The sequence below is a fragment of the Scardinius erythrophthalmus genome (assembly GCF_964197995.2).
Source record: "Scardinius erythrophthalmus genome assembly, chromosome: 18".
In the NCBI taxonomy this organism is placed as follows: Eukaryota; Metazoa; Chordata; class Actinopteri; order Cypriniformes; family Leuciscidae; genus Scardinius; species Scardinius erythrophthalmus.
In genome coordinates, this window is record NC_138238.1 from 4,314,010 (window position 1) to 4,330,499 (window position 16,490).

Genomic DNA, 16,490 nt, shown 5'->3' on the forward strand with positions numbered 1-16,490 from the left:
TCCTGTATCTGAGCCAAAATGTACAGCGCGCGTTATTTTTTTTTTTAAATCCAAACAACTGGCCACTGAACCAGCTGATAAAATCTTCATTTGATTCAAAACGTGATTACAACTTGAGGACGCTCAAAGTCGATCGTATTTTACTGATCAAAGACGCGCGCGTGCACACGCACTGAGAGGGAGCGCGGTTCACCGGGCTATGGTAAAATAACGACACAGTTTCAAGGTGTGTAGCCTATAATTTAAACTACTTAGTCAATGCTAACAGTAGCTGCTGTAAGGTTTTTATTACTGCTGCTCTCCTTCTAGTCACTTCTGAACTTTTATTGATTAAGCTCCAGGTGACGGGTTGCCAGATATCACAAAAAGAGCAAAACAAGCCCCTTAAAAACGCAAGCATGGCAAAACTTTACCGGGGAAGGAACACATCTAAACCACTAGTATTACTAATATCCTATACAATTAAAAGGAAGTAACTAATTTATTATGAATAGAATAGTTCAATATAAAATATCAGATATTATAAACTGAATGATTAAGTGAAACAATAACATGAGATTGAAAAGTTATTCAGCAATACTTTCTTTAAAGTTTAATCGCACATACGAGTTGTATTTAATATCAATCAGTTGGGGGCAGTTCATCTAAAAGTTGATGGTTGTGTTCTGTTTAATATATTTAGCTATCAAAATAGTTTACCAAATAAATCATTTACCAAATAAAAGAAAAAGAAAATCAAACAAGGTGAAGTACTTTTCATTTCTAAAGTAGGCTATTTGGGTTTATTTATTATACATAAAGCCCTTTCTGTCAATTTCTCCAGAATAGCATAACTATATTGTGAAATATATTGTTACTGTGAAATAAAATGAGTCATATCGTGAAAAAATTATTTTGGTCATACCGCCCAGACCTAGTCTAGCCTAAGCAACCTGTGCTTAAAAAAATAAATAAAAATAAATAAATAAATAAATGTAAAAATCGAGAATCGAATCGAATCGTGACCTTAGAATCGAAAATGTAATCGAATCGAGGATTTGGAGAATCGTGACACCCCTAATGTATGTATGTATGTATGTATGTATGTATGTATGTATGTATGTATGTATGTATGTATGTAACATATGTATATATATATATATTTATATATGTGTGTATATATAATTTTGAATTTCTTGTAAAATTTGCTATTATGAAAAATACCATTGCCATGATTAAAGAACTCGATTTGCTGATTTTTATATTAAAGGTATAGCGGAGGATCTTTCTGAATTTTAGATAAGACCCGCCCTCTCCACTTTTCGAAAAGTTTGATTGATTCACCAGAATGATTGACAATTAGGAGGACCAATAGTATAGTTGATCCACCCGGAAGTAAAAAATCCTCCGCTATACCTTTAATATAATAATAGTTGTTTTGTTTAGAAAGCATGATCAAACCATTTCCATACTTTCCAGTATTTCCTCACACCTATAGTTTTTGTTTTTACACTTATAATACAAATAATTTGACTTTATTATTATTTAGCATAGTACTAGTTTTATTTCAGCAGGCTGTTCAGCTTCAGAGGTAAGTGATGAAACATTCAATTATTATTGTCAAAAAAAAAAAAAAAAATGCTTCTCCGTCTTGGTTATCAGACACTTGACCCTATCAGTTCTGAAAAAAAGACATGAAAATCAGTATTGAGTGATTTAGGCCAGATTGCTTTCATGTCAGAGGTGAACAGGACTGGAGTTTGCATTTGTATCCCGATCCCCTTTTTCCATTTGTGGCAGCTTGATCGTTCAGAAAATGAGTTGTGACCTCAGATGGACTGTGCAGCGAAACGGCCTGGTCCTCTGTGACTCAGAGAGAGTCTGACTCTGTTTTTTGGTCTGAGACTGCCTGGTTTTGGGCAGTAGCTCCTCTCTGCGACCCCTGAGCTCTGCACCTGCTTCCTTAAAAGGTCAAACTGTGGGGCTCATCGTGAAAAAGAGCGGGACACCGGCGGCCATTTTGCCCCTAAAGAGAGCATGTGAAGTGCTGTTTGGTGATGCGTGGGGTTTATCTGAGGCTAGTTTCCGTGCCTAATGGGGACAGTGATGTATAGCACTGCTGCTGAGAGCCCGGGTTTGGACAGGAGGGCAGAATAATGTTTCTCACAAGGCACTGGCTGCCAGTGGTGATCAGACCGAACCCTCCGGAGCGAGGCAATGTGTTAGAATGTAAAAAGGAAGTCAATTATGTTGTATACACAGAGAGAGAGAGAGAGGGAGAGAGAGAGAGGGAAGGTCTTTGGGACACGAGTTGAATTCTCCCACAAAGGACACTCCATTATTGGGCTCCATATTTGTGCAGATAGCATTGATTACTATTTAAATAGATTTTCAGAAAGTTCAGAAAATAACAATTATTCTTATGCAGTATGCACTTCACATTTCAGCAAGGCCTGGTTATGATGATGATGTATAGACATGTCATCCAGATGAGATGTTGCATGCAACACTAGATTATATATGGCTATCAGCAGATAAATATTCATTCACTCACTCACTGCCTCTGTGTGCTCCTTTCTCTACCCAGATATAAAAGCTGCTGTCGGTTAATGAAGATGTGAGTAATGAACTCACGGCTCAATTGACCTGTCGCAGGGAGTTTGATTGACAAGCGATATGACCAATCATAATCCGCCATCCTCCGAATCTGCCATTTTTGTCTGACAAAGCAGTCAGGAAAGTTAGTGGATTAACGGTGGAGGATTTGAACTTGAAAAACGGAGTGTACTGACGTCATTCCGTGGTTAAAACAACTTTCCTTATGTTCGTTCATGTTTATTTGATGCTATAAATGAACTAGAAGTAAGAGATGATCGGTTCACGAGAAGCTTTAACTGAGGCTCTACAGCGATCTGTCAGACACATTAAAGAGCCACAAAACGGGATTTATTGTTTAAATGTCTTTAAAAAATGACCAAATTTGAAAGGTGAGACTTTGTTTCATATCAGAAGTAACCTGGTCTGTCCTGTATGTCAGTGTGTTGTCCTCTCTGCTCCAGGATGTGTTTTTCACTGCGTGAGAACATGGTGTGGCGTGAGAGCGGCGTGGCTTGTCAGACATAGCAACAGTAACTAAAGGGGGCGGGTCTTTGCAAACGGTCAATTGGACTCAGAAGTTTTATGGAGCTTTTTAGTTTTATGGACGTTGCCATCTTTGAAACTACTTCAGTCACTGTCACTATGGTTACTGGTACGAGAATACAGGCTTGACTTCAGTTACACCCTCATTCATACATTATTAGAGACGCTACTGTAAGTTGCTGTTTGAACGGGACATTTCGAGACTCACACCTGTAAGTAAATGCGGTTGTCAATCCCAAAAGCTGACAGTGTGAACATAGCCTCACTCACTCGAGCAACGTAAGCAATGACGCACATCCGAGTCCGTGTGGCGGAGTGAAGTTAGCGAGTGAAAGGCATAAAAATATGGAGTGGAACACAGCCTCACTCACTCAATCGCTCAATCAATCTCTTGTGCACTCAATCAATCAATCAATCAATCACTCGTGCACTCAATCAATCAATCAATCACTCGTGCATTCAATCAATCAATCACTCACACACTCAATCAATCAATCAATCACTCGTGCACTCAATCAATCAATCACTTGTGCACTCAATCAATCAATCAATCACTCGTGCACTCAATCAATCAATCAATCAATCACTCGTGCATTCAATCAATCAATCACTCGTGCACTCAATCAATCAATCAATCGTGCATTCAATCAATCAATCAATCACTCGTGCACTCAATCAATCAATCAATCAATCACTCGTGCATTCAATCAATCAATCACTCACGCACTCAATCAATCAATCACTCGTGCACTCAATCAATCACTTGTGCACTCAATCAATCAATCAATCACTCACGCACTCAATCAATCAATCAATCAATCACTCACGCACTCAATCAATCAATTACTCACTCTGTGGTAAGACCTATTTTTATAATCGTGAATTAAATATTAATGAATCTAATGTTGTTAATGAAATCGTTTCATTCATATATTTGCTTTATTTTGATTTTATGAATATGTGGTTTTCTTGAATTATAAATTATGCTTAGATTATTTATTTTTCTTGAAATTATTTAATTCATGAGTTTAATATGAATAAATTTTTTTAAATGAATTTAAAAAATGAATTGGAATATATACTATTATTATTGGGATATATATTTTGGAGAGCTCATTCTTGTACCAGCTGCACCTATACGACTCCGAATGTCACATGTTGTCATCTCGAAGTTACGGTGAGTATGTCATGGTGTGAATACATTGTTTAATTTATCGCATGTTTTAAGGAAATGTTATTTTTGTTATTTTCCACGATTCACTTAATGTTTGTTTTGATAATTAAGTAATACATACCACGCTTTTTACTGTACGCACAGTTAAGCTACACAACCGCTAGCATTGCGTTTGATCCTGTAGCAACTTTTTGAGTCAAACGCCTCTTTTCTTGCTTTTGAACACATTGAAAAGATAGTACTACATCACGCCAGTGGTAATGTAACAGATGTAATTATGAATACACTCACCTATGCCCTCCAGTCACACTACGTCTGTCTTTTGTCATGAGAATGACATTTCTGAGTGTGTGGAATGAGACTAATGTTGCGTATCCACACAAACATTAACTGTTTCTGCATTGAATGCAGGAAAACGCACTTTCTCAAACCTGAGCTGGGGAATTGAAAACTCTGCCCCGAGAATACATTAAAATATTACTTTAAGTGTAAAATCTGCAAAAGCATTATCCATAAGAAACCTCTGAGGCATTTGCTGAGGTTATGTTAGATGATATCTTCTCTTAAACCTAGGCTGAGCTTTATTTGTTCATGTGAAGCGTACCATTAGACATTTATATAAGTGCTTATACACTGAGGCTTTATAAATTCTTGCTAAAATTATTAATGCATCGGATAATGCATATATATTATGCAAAATACATTTTTTTTTTTTTTTGTTCAGGCTGTGGTCCATTGATTCTCAGAGTTTGTGGTTGAGCGGATCTCTAAACATGATGATGTCATCCTCTGGATCAGTTGTTTATGAAATCCTCTTGCTGTGACCTTAATTATGCTTCAACTATATAAAGTAGACATGTAGTCTTGCGGGTAATTAATGCCGTTTATAATCACTATCCTGGCAGGGTTCCAGTCCTTACATTCCAAAGCATCTTTAGGGAAATATGTGTGTGGATGTGCGGGAGATTGAGTCAGCTTTCTGTGCAAACTAAAGTTTTGCTCACTTAACCTAACCAGCCTCAAACATTGTATTTAGTCTTGTAATATCATAGTGTTTCTCTAAATTGCATGCAAACTTAAGTGGCTCACTTAATGTGTAAATGCTGAAATAATCAGTGTGTTATGCCTAGCTGGGTGGGAGAAAGATAAATGTGGTGTTGGAATATTTTGGTAATAAGTGGTAGTTTATGGAGATTTGCATGATGCCCTGCTGTGGGAATGAGATGGTTTGTCACTGATTGGCTCTGACTGTAAATATTCAGTTGTTATGCGTGTAAATAATCCTGGGAAACAAAATTTCCCTTTCCCTTTTTTTTTTTTTGTCCAAATATACTGCAGAATTTTCTCTCCTTTGTGAGGTACTTCTACATTTTAACAACTCTTTCTATTCTCTCTTAAAAAGATGTGTCATTGCTTAATGTTTCTGCCACGAAATGGAACCGATTCAGTTGTTATATTAAATAGGTGCTCTTGAAAGTTAAAGGCGTTTGGCATCATTAGTACTATACAGTATTTAGAAGGCCTCTAGCAAATTTCCCAGGTTGAGTCCAAGGTGATACAAGTCAATATGAAAAAGAGTGCTGCTCTTAATAGTCTTTCTAACCACCCGAAGATGCACTTATCCATCCTAATTAGACCTACTATAGCAGTCAGTCTGAGAACCAAACAATACTTGGGACTGATGTAAAGTGTTGAAATAGTTTCTTGTATCCCATGCATAAATGTATAGAGGCAAGCAAAGTAATCCATCTTTTTGTCAACTTTCTGAACAATGTGCATTGCAGCTTGTTAGCTCTTTCAACACACTGTATTTGGCATGAGTTGTGGATATTTGGGTAAATGCGTGTGGAAATGCAGTTCTGCTTGGTGCAATTTTGTTGGCACACAATTTAAAGACTTGCTAACCAACCAAAGATTAACTTATCCATTCTAATTAGACTTAATGTAGCAGTCAGTTTGAGAACCAAACAATGCAATTGATGTAATGTTGTGTGTGTGTGTGTGTTTCTTGTATCTCATTCATAAATGAAAATAAACGTTCTGAACAAATGTGCATTATAGCTTGTTGGTGCTTTCATCACATTGCAGTTGACATCTTAGGGGAAACGTGTATGGAAATACATTTCTGCTTGGCGCAATTCTGCGGTTACTATTTCCATGCTGGTTAATGTACAGCATCTTACCCTTCTCTATGAGCTTCTCCTTTTTCCAGCTCCTGAATGACACCCAGCAGCACTTTAATGGTTTCCTGGCTGGAGCTGATCATGTTTTCCATGGCTTGGAGCTGTGCTTTAACATCCCCATCCTGATTGACAGGCACTATCTGCTTGCACGCCTCATTATCCGTCCGTAGAGTTCCCGCTCCCATGACCCCCCTGCACGGAGGTGCCGGCATGGGAACGGCTGTGGAGGAGACCGGAGTCACCGGCGCCACCTCCTCCATGGCCCGCAGCGGTCGAGCGGACAGTGTACCCACGTGGCACTGGACCTGCGTCGTGCAACTGGCCCGCGGGAGCGTCTGTGACTGCAGGCCGTTGAGCTGCAGTGCCGCCTTGCGTTTGCTGCGCTCGGTCGGACTCTCCAAGCACTCCACCTGCGTGAGGGAGTTCCACGCGATGGGTCCCGTCACTTTGGAGGAGGAATCCTGGAGAATATTCCCAGCGCTCTCCCCAGAGTTCAGCAACTGCAGCTTGCCTGAGCGATCAAGAGTTTCGGAGTCTCTCCGGAAGCCCTTACTGTGTTTACTTCTGACGCTACACATCTGATAGTCCGAGTGGTCCGCTCCCGCTATGGTCCTATCAGTCGGACAGGGAAGAACCAGAGCGTCCGAGCACGGCCCGTCCGTTCTCTCCAGACACTCCCTGGCTTGCGGATGTTGCTCAATGGTTGCGACGCACTTGCTGGTGTGCATTAATGCTTTTGTTTTCCTCAGATTATGAGAGGGAGCACACTCCCTGCTCGCCACGGTAGCTTTCGCCCTCTTCACATCAATAACAAACCCATCGTCCTGGTCCTTACAGCTCTCCACCGCAGCAGCATGCTTGACCGTGTGTCCTTTCTTTCGCTCAAATGGAAAAGTCTGGTAACGCTTCCTAAGATCCGGGGAGGTTTGCACTCCAGTGCTTTTGGTGACATTGGGAATTGATCGGCGAGCTGGGACGGTCATGTACTTGCGGTACGCCACCTTGTAGAGCGGCTTCCCTCCTCGGGCCGCAGCGGCCTGTTCGTTCTGGGCCTCGCAGATGTCCTTGAAGCGCACCTGAAGGGCCTTGTTGCGCTTGCGCACATGTCGGCTTTCGTCTGACGATCCTTTGACCTCCAGGGCCATGGAAGCCGCTGTTGCCTCTGAGTCCGACTCAGAGTTGGTGAGCGTGCATTTACCAGCGTCCTTGCTCACCATGGTTCCTGCAAACACAAACGGTAGAGATATTATTAGTTGAAAGAATGGTGCATTTGCTTTCAGCAACTGTATCTTGCATGGAATTGTGTTAGTAGATTAGATCTGTGCCTAAATGATCTGACACAAATGTGAAAATCATAAGTCATGTAACCACAAAAGGGCACAGTTGCAACATCCTTCATCCACTGGCTCTATGAACATTTCATATACCGAATTAGCGTCCTCTCCCTCGCTAACCTGCTCGGCTTGTTTGCGGTGAAATTTATGGAGCAATCTCGTGAGTGTTGTCTTTGCCCGTGACTTGTTTGTCTTTGACAGTTAATTGCATCTCTTAATCTCGTGTGTTCCTGAAGCGACCGCACGCAGGGAGAATGATAGGAGTGAAACTGCGTCATCTATCTGCCTCCCTGAGGTTCACCATACCTCAGCTAACTAATAGAAAGAGAGACACTGTCTGCCCTGTGATTCAGCAGCATCACCCTGACAAACACTTCCAGCTTCCCTCCGGGGCCTGTGTGTCAAACTGCCTTTTTTTAGTGCTATGATTCGTGGAAATATAGGAGTGTGTTTGATGCTCTGCTTTTGGAGATCATCTGTTTTGTGCATTGTATCTGTATATTTTCTTATATATTGATAGATAAACCACTAGTATACCACATTCTTGTGCATGTATCTATCTATCTATCTATCTATCTATCTATCTATCTATCTATCTATCTATCTATCTATCTATCTAATATATATATATATATATATATATATATATATATTTCTATTTATGTATATGTATTTATTTGTTATACTTTTTAGATCTTAACTTAAACTTAACTAGTAACTATACAAAAATATCTTCTTTTATATTATTATTTGATGGATGGATGGATGGATAGATGGATAGAGAGAGAGAGAGAGACAGAGATAGAGAGATAGATGGAGAGAGAGAGATCGATGGAGAGATAGATTGAAAGATATTGAGATAGAGATTTACAGAGAGAGAGAGAGAGATGGATGGATGGATGGATGGATGGATGGATGGATAGATCTGCTTTCAACAATACATTTCAAGAACAATTACTGTTGAACTTCTCTATTATTGTCAGCTCTTTTGTTATAAAGTTTAGGTCTCTGTTTTTTGTGTGGACTATGATGGTTTTGTGAAGTTAAAGGGCAGGTCTATTGCGCACATAACAATAAAGTGAAAATTGTTTTAAAAACATGTCTTGAGACCAGTTCTGTTCTGTTGCACATCATCGAGCTGTTATTGAACACAAAAATGTGTAATAATGGTGTGTATTTGACATGAATCAACCTGATTATATCAGGCCTCCTTAAAACCGACTAGCCTTTCACACTCACTGGTCCATTATGACTTTTGCACATCCCTACTTTTTTCTGGCTGCTTTTTGATTGACTGTGTTATAGATTTGTTTTCTTCTTCCATAGGAAGGGAAAGATAGTTATGCAATGAGAAAAACAAACAGAAAAATGAGTGTCTTTCTTCAAGGTTACAGCTTGAGTGTTGTGAAGTTTGCAATGATTGCTAACGCTACTCAAGCTGGGTGATATCTGAACACCGTAACCCAGGACTTTTGAACCAAATCTGATTTCCGCTCCAGTAACCTTGTCTTTCAAATATGAAAGATTCACAACAACAGATAGGAACTGTCTGAAGCAGCAGCTTCAAATCTTTAATGTGGCCTAGGATATCTTTAGTCTTATCTTGTAGATCAACCTTTTGTGTTCCAGTTCCCCTTTTAACTATTTAACGAGTAGTCCTACAATCTCACCCACATTTCCCATCAAGTTTCTGCGATATTCAGTTCTTTCCTTCAATGCGCAATACTGTTCGGAAGGAAGGAAGGAAGGAAGGAAGGAAGGAAGGAAGGAAGGAAGGAAGGAAGGAAGGAAGGAAGGAAGGAAGGAAGGAAGGAAGGAAGGAAGGAAGGAAGGAAGGAAGGAAGGAAGGAAGGAAGGAAGGAAGGAAGGAAGGAAGGAAGGAAGGAAGGGATTAAAAGTGACCAGTAAAAAAACATGTATAATGCTGCAAAAATATTCAAATAAATTGTTCTTTTGAACTTTCTGTACATCCAATAATCCCCAAATCGGGGTTTCCAAAAAAAAAATAACCTTGAGCTGTATAACTGTTTTCAAAATTGATGACATGTTTCTTGAACAGCAAATCATCATAGAATGATTTCTGAAGGATCATGTGACACTGAAGACTGGAGTAATGATGCAGAAAATTCAGCTTTGATCACAGGAATAGATTACAGTTCACAATATATTCAAACAGAAAACAGTTGTTTAAAATTTTAATAATATTTCAAAAAGTTACTGTTTTAACTGTACTTCTAATCAAATAAATGCAGCCTTGGCGAGCAGAAAAGGGTTTTCTTTCAAAAACATTAAAACATGTGGCATGCCTTTTCCCACCTCCTTTCCATGTACAATTCTTAAAATACCAGCACATCTCTTCTTAACAAGCCGCACGATTTGAGTAATCATTCGACTCTGTTTAATACGCCAAAGTTTAATATGTGATATTAGTGGTTTCTTCAAATCACACACCCTACAAATGAGCCGTCTGAAACGCCACTAAAAATGTCTCATACAGGTTTTCTTGTGCACAATGGTAGACGGCGGGAAATAGAAGTCCATGCAGGAACGGCATTCTTGGAATCCAATAATATCTAACCTAATGGAGTCTGGGATACCTCTCTGAGTTTACATGCACGTTGATCTCAGTTACTTCGCTGCACTTCTGCAGGAGTGTCATGTTGAACATCTCTAATGCTCTCTGCACTATTGGATTATGTCTATTACTCTAAATCATTTGGTAAGGGCCTTGAGGAAGGAGAGATAAACCGAAGGTGACAGACCCTCGCCGACTACCCATCTTCAACACCCGTTCAAGATCGATGTGAGCTGCAGACATCATTACAAACCTTCAATACAGCATCCAAACAAATGCTTGCCTGTACAATACACAGACAAGATAAATGCAGGTGCTAGGAATCATGGAATTGTATTAATACTTGAAATCCAATCTGCAGTCGACTAAACAATTGTAGGCATCTCTGCTCCTCCTCTTTCCCGCTCACTTCTGAACGTGATGTATTGCTAGGATAACCCGGTTGTCAGGGAAAGCCTATCCCAAATGCATTTCCAGCTCAATTAATCAGAAAGGGTATTGCCGACAGCTCGAGTCCCCCAAAGATGCATTAACAGCCCTGGGATTATGTAAACAGAAAGTCGCGGCTTTATTTACATAAGACTCTAAAGAATTAATTCATCAACTTATTATTCTCACAGTTGCCTCGTGTTTGATATTGTGGTGTCATAGCAACAGCCGAGTGGTTTAGCCCTAGGAAGGGTATTTTAAAGGGCACCTATTATGCAAAATTCACTTTTACATGGTGTTTGAACATAAATGTGTGTTGGCAGTGTGTGAGCAAAACCACCCTAGAATGATAAAAATCCACCCAGTAGTTTTTTTACTATCTCAATAAATCATAAGCACTGTCTCAGAACACCCTGTTCTAGATTTTCCTCATTGTGACGTAGAAATGAGCTAAGCCCCACCGACGTGATTTGATTGACATCTGGTTTTGGCATAGACCCCGCCCTCGGTGATCTGCATCCTCAGCGACAGCCGGTAATGTCTCCTAAGAAGTGTGTTGTGGGATGTAAGAATGGACATACTAGTCTCCACTGACATCAGAGCCACTGAAAACGCAGCGGATGGATTTTATTTATTTAGAAAAGGCACCACTTAAACTTCCTAAATACGAGATTCATTTTCTGACTGACTGTTTATAGTGAACGAGGGTCTTAATCCTAGAGTGTGGATCGTTGCCTACAGTTCGCGATCCAACGTCGCCTCCAGAAAAAGTAAGTGTATTTTATGATTTTTGAGCAAATAGTCATTTCAATCGATGTCAGCAAGTTCAACAACAAATGCGCCTAAAGCTATTTATTGTCGTCGTCAACTCGTCATAGGATGTCTCAACAAACAACGTCAGACAGTTTTATGTCACGTAGGCATTTTTTTGCAGCATTTACAAATGTAAATAAATTAAGGTCTGCTCTATCTCCATAGACAGTAGGCTATATAAACATCTATCTCCCTCCCCTTAAGAAATAAATAAAAAAATTTGTTTGTACTTCACAGTAGTGTGTGTGTGTGTGTGTGTAGTTTCAAAAAATTGCGCGAACGTTATCACAGTTCGTGTGTGTGTGTGTGTTGCACATCCATAATGGCAAAAGGGACGCGATTAAAACTTTGTAAGTACAGAAATGTATCAAATAACCATTCCGAGACGTTTAGTCCATTCTCTTTCGTGTTTATTCTGTGCCGGAGTCTCTTCATCATCTAGGTCCAGCAGGGCGGGGATATGCAGCTCATTTACATTTAAAGTGGTAGACGCCAAAACAGCTCTTTTTAAAACAGGCCCCAAAAATGACATTTTCAAATGGTTATAATAAATTAACTGTGGCGTATTTTGTGCTGAAACTTCACAAATGCATTCTGTGGACACCCAAGACCAATATTACATCTTCTAAAAAGGGGCATAATAGGTGCCCTTTAAGGGACTTCCTAGTCTTTGTCAACCTGAGCTCTTGAAAATAATCTTTATCTTTGAAGACCCTGAAATGAAAGGTGTGAGATGGCAAACGTAATAAAGTGGGTTTATTTGCACACTGGTTTCATTAGTGCTGTTTGCCATGGCTTGCATTTTCACTTTGCTGCTTACTATTTTTTTTTTTTTTTTTTTTTTAAACCATGTTGTTTGCTATTGTTAGTATTATTATCAGGGCTTGACATTAACTTTTTTGCTCACCAGGCACTGTTTTCCAAAGTTACTAGCAACTCAGCATTTACACTGGCCACAATTTTGGCATCAATACCATGGGGAAAAACTGTCATATAGATATTTTTAATATTATCTCATAATTTGGCAGCCGGTATATTAGGCTGCTGTCACTTTAAGACCTGACGCACAGATACTGTTACACATGCGTTTTCTTTCTCAACTGTTTACGTTCACTTAAAAGAGTATTTGACTGTTTAAGCGCAATAAGCAGCGACAAATAACTTGAATTTAGTACTGAGAGGCGGCTTTATGTGCGCACACTTAATTTGAGCACAACATATGTGGGAATGTGTAAAATTATGCAGAATGTGCAAAATCCCATGCCAAAATTCAAGCCCTGTAACACACACAATATTCACCCAGAGCAAATGAAACGAGTGAGTGAAGGGATTTGTGCAGGTTTGTGTGTAACTCACTGTCGGAGAGATGAGAGAGAAAGAACAGCTGGTATCCTGTATCTATTCTGCGAGGAAATGAGTATTGGAAGTGTTTCAGATGTTTCAGTATCTGTGTATTGAATAATCTATGTTTTTGACAACACTACAATGCACTTAGTTTATTATTTCAGATGCCCTTGTAAAAGACTACAATTGAAAAATGTATATATTAGATACAAAGAGGGGGTGGGGTGGGCGGGGGAGGGGGGTGATCTGTGTGGAAGTCTTCGTTTACCAAAATGCATTAGCTGTAAATTTCTCTTCAATTTCAATTCACCTGTTGGATGTGCAAAATACAATTCAAATTCTTTCACTCGATTTGAAATTCTTCTATTGTGAATTTTTCCCTGATTTAGAGACCTGGATATTACATAAACTTTGGCGTCTAGGAATTTAGCAACCATCCCTTTGATGTGTGAGTTTTGCACAGTAAGCAACAAATCTTCTGAAAGTCTCATTGTAATGTTATTCTTCTGTGTGTCATATATGATGGAGCACTGGGCTGAATTAAGCTTTCTAGCTCAGGACGGCATCAGCTACGGCGAACAATGTAACCTCCTTTTGAGTGCATATTTAGTTATAAAGTCAGCAGGTTGTGCCGCTCTGAGTGAAGCGTGATCACTGTCGTCATGAGCCATCTGAAGCGTGCAGACCCGCAGCCATGTATCCAAGCACGAGTATCGCTGTCGTTTATGTGTCTTCGATTAAAGACCAACATCTGTTCAGTCACAGTCGTGTCTCTGCAGGCTTTTGTTGTAAGACAGCTGTCATCGACGTCACCAGTTCTGCGTTCAGGTTTTGCTCATGCATTACAGCAAAGTCTTAATTTTTTCTTGGTGACATGTTCATCTGACTCACACTGCCGCTTCCTCATGCGAAACACTAACTACAGTATTCCAAACACACAGTCTTCTGAAAGAACACACACTCGGATGGATGGATGGATGGATGGATGGGCATCCTGTCCCCTCTGTCACCGGTCGGCTTATTTTTGCCAAAAAATGAAGTGAACTGACCTGGAAACTGTCATCTGAGACCCTACAATCTCTTTCTCTCTCTTCATCCCTTATTTTTTAAATCCCCCTGTGGTGAAAATGAAGTTTCAATCTTGTTTATATGTCTGTGTGGTGTTTTTAATATGCTTTAAGAAAAAACATGTGCAAATTCATTGCTGAGTATTTTCTCCTTAAAACTGCAGTGAACCAAAGACAGTCTGACATCACAAACTACCTTGTAACCAATCAGATCAACGTGTGATCGTGTGAAAGTGGATCTCTGAGCTGAGTGAGTGAGTGGAGGCGGGGCTCATTTGCATATCCGTAGAACCACGTATACCGAATAATACAAGGGTGTAGAGTTACATTCAAGCTATTTTAAGATTTTATAATTTTATAGTATTATTATTAGTAGTAATATTAATATTTGTATTAATTTTAATTAAACCCTGACCTGCTGGTTTCTGTATTATTTGACTTCTAAATTATTATTATTATTACTTTAAAAAATGTATTGTTATTGTTATTATTATTATTATTATTATTATTATTATTAGTTTTATGTTTAGAAGTTGCCATTGACAATGTTTTGACCTAGAGTACACCAGTCTTCTGGACTATTTTTATGGTACTTTGTCTTTTTTGCAGCTTACAGAAACTTCTGGAAAAGAGCAGCTTGGACATTCTGCATAACATATTGTGCTTTGCCGAAAAAAAGAAAAAAAACCTATATAATATTGAGTAAATGATGGCATTTGGGCAGCTGTTGCTTTTTTTTCCTTGAGTTTCAGGACTGAGATGACATGCAGAACCTTCATATGCTTCTCCTGTGTTTACCGGCAGTGCAAACTATTAATCTAGCCATCTATTATTGTGCATGTTGAGAATGTGCTTTCGGGTTTGATAACAAATACAATCAAATGTGTTAATTATGTAAGACTAATAGCGTTATTCAGGAAACTTGGGTCATATTTCATATTCATGGCCCTACGTCTACAGGCTTTAATAAGAGAGGAAATCCCTCCAGTGGCTTATTTCTTTCTTTATTTCCCGATAGCGTGGTATTGCTTGAGCACAGGGTGTCCTAAAACACTGCAGGAACAAATGAAACGAATGGAACTTCTAGAGAGTGTGTGGAGAGCTCACCCTAATCCGGCTTTAGCTGCAGAATTTCTGTTATTTATTTATTTATTTATTTGGTTTGTTTGGTGGGTTTTCTCCTGGTGATTTCCCCTGCAGGATATTAGTGTGCTTTCTCAGAACGCAGCCTGTTCAGATACAAAACTGAAAAATAGTTCATACTGCACTTGTAATATGCAATATGACCAGGCTATAGTTAAAATAGTTATCTCTTTGTTCAGAGCTTTTCATCAGACACGCGAGTTTTGAGAGGGTGTGTTTTTATCAATCAGGGAAGCCATCATGTCAACCAAACCATCAATTTCTTCTCTTGTGACTCACACATATTGTGTTACTATACTGAATGTTTTAATAGCAGTTGAATACTCAGACATTTTCTCTCAGAAAAATCTTAATTTGGCATTTTAAACGTATTAAAATATTGCGTGGTAAATATTGTTTGTTATTTCTATGGTGCTGTAATTGTAGTATTTACAGTTGATGTGGTGCATATAATGAAAATGAGTAAATGTCATTAAGTTAAAGAAAGGGATGGGCGGATGGATGGATTTCTATGGTGAGAAATGCACAAAAAATAACTCAAATTTTGTCATAAAACAGTCATGCAAAGCGGTTTCACAAAAGTTAAAGTAATTATATTAAATGCATGACCGTTTTAAACTATGACAAAATTTGAGTTATTTTTGTGCATTTGTATGCGAACGCTGTACTACAGATATGCACAGTATAACGTTGTGTTTGTGGTGGTGTAGTGGATATAGTCAGACTACTATAGTGTGTATGTGTGTGTGATCCCTGCTGCATTAAAGCCAGTGTATGGAGTCAAATCCTTTGTCCGTTAATCGTTTCTCTAATGCCATAAGATGAGCCCGTCCTTCTGAACGGCTGCTATTAGAGGATTGTGCTTCTAATAATTGTGGCTCCCTGACGCTGGGCCATTTTAATGATGCGTTGCTGTCATTTCATCTGGAGTTTGTGCGCTCAGCCTCGTTCCATTAGATGAGTCTCTTTAGCCTGTCTGTAAAGTATTAAGCTCAGGTGGAGAGGACTCTTTAAACACTGGCTTTACTGCTCTGAGAGCTGAGAGATCAGATCTGCCCTGCTAGTTAGACATTCATTAACCATTAAGGTCAGCCACACGACCTCATTGAAGCTCTGTAGATCGAGCACTGAGACATTTCTGACTGTTCCAGTGTCCACAAATGAATGAAATGATGGATAAACGGATCACTTTCATTTTCAGAGTCAGTAGATCATGTGCAACTAAAATATGAACATTCATGAAACAAGAACTTTCATGGTGGATGGATGGATGGATGGAAAAAAGTAGACAAATCAAAGGGTAAAAAT

General features: G+C 39.2%; 2 protein-coding genes across 11 annotated transcripts in view; one reads left to right on the forward strand and one right to left on the reverse strand.

Moving 5' to 3' along the window:
• Positions 1-7,694, reverse strand: part of insyn2a (inhibitory synaptic factor 2A) — a gene marked incomplete at its 5' end in the record, with an annotated part of 29,394 nt that extends 21,700 nt beyond the window's left edge. The window contains one exon of the mRNA XM_081393676.1: positions 6,478-7,694. Coding sequence (XP_081249802.1) covers positions 6,478-7,694 — 1,217 coding nt within the window. The remainder of the gene's footprint in view (positions 1-6,477) is intronic.
• The window catches only part of dock1 (dedicator of cytokinesis 1), a 230,549-nt gene that overhangs the window by 121,862 nt on the left and 92,197 nt on the right, over positions 1-16,490 (forward strand). The gene's annotated exons all lie outside the window — the stretch shown is intronic.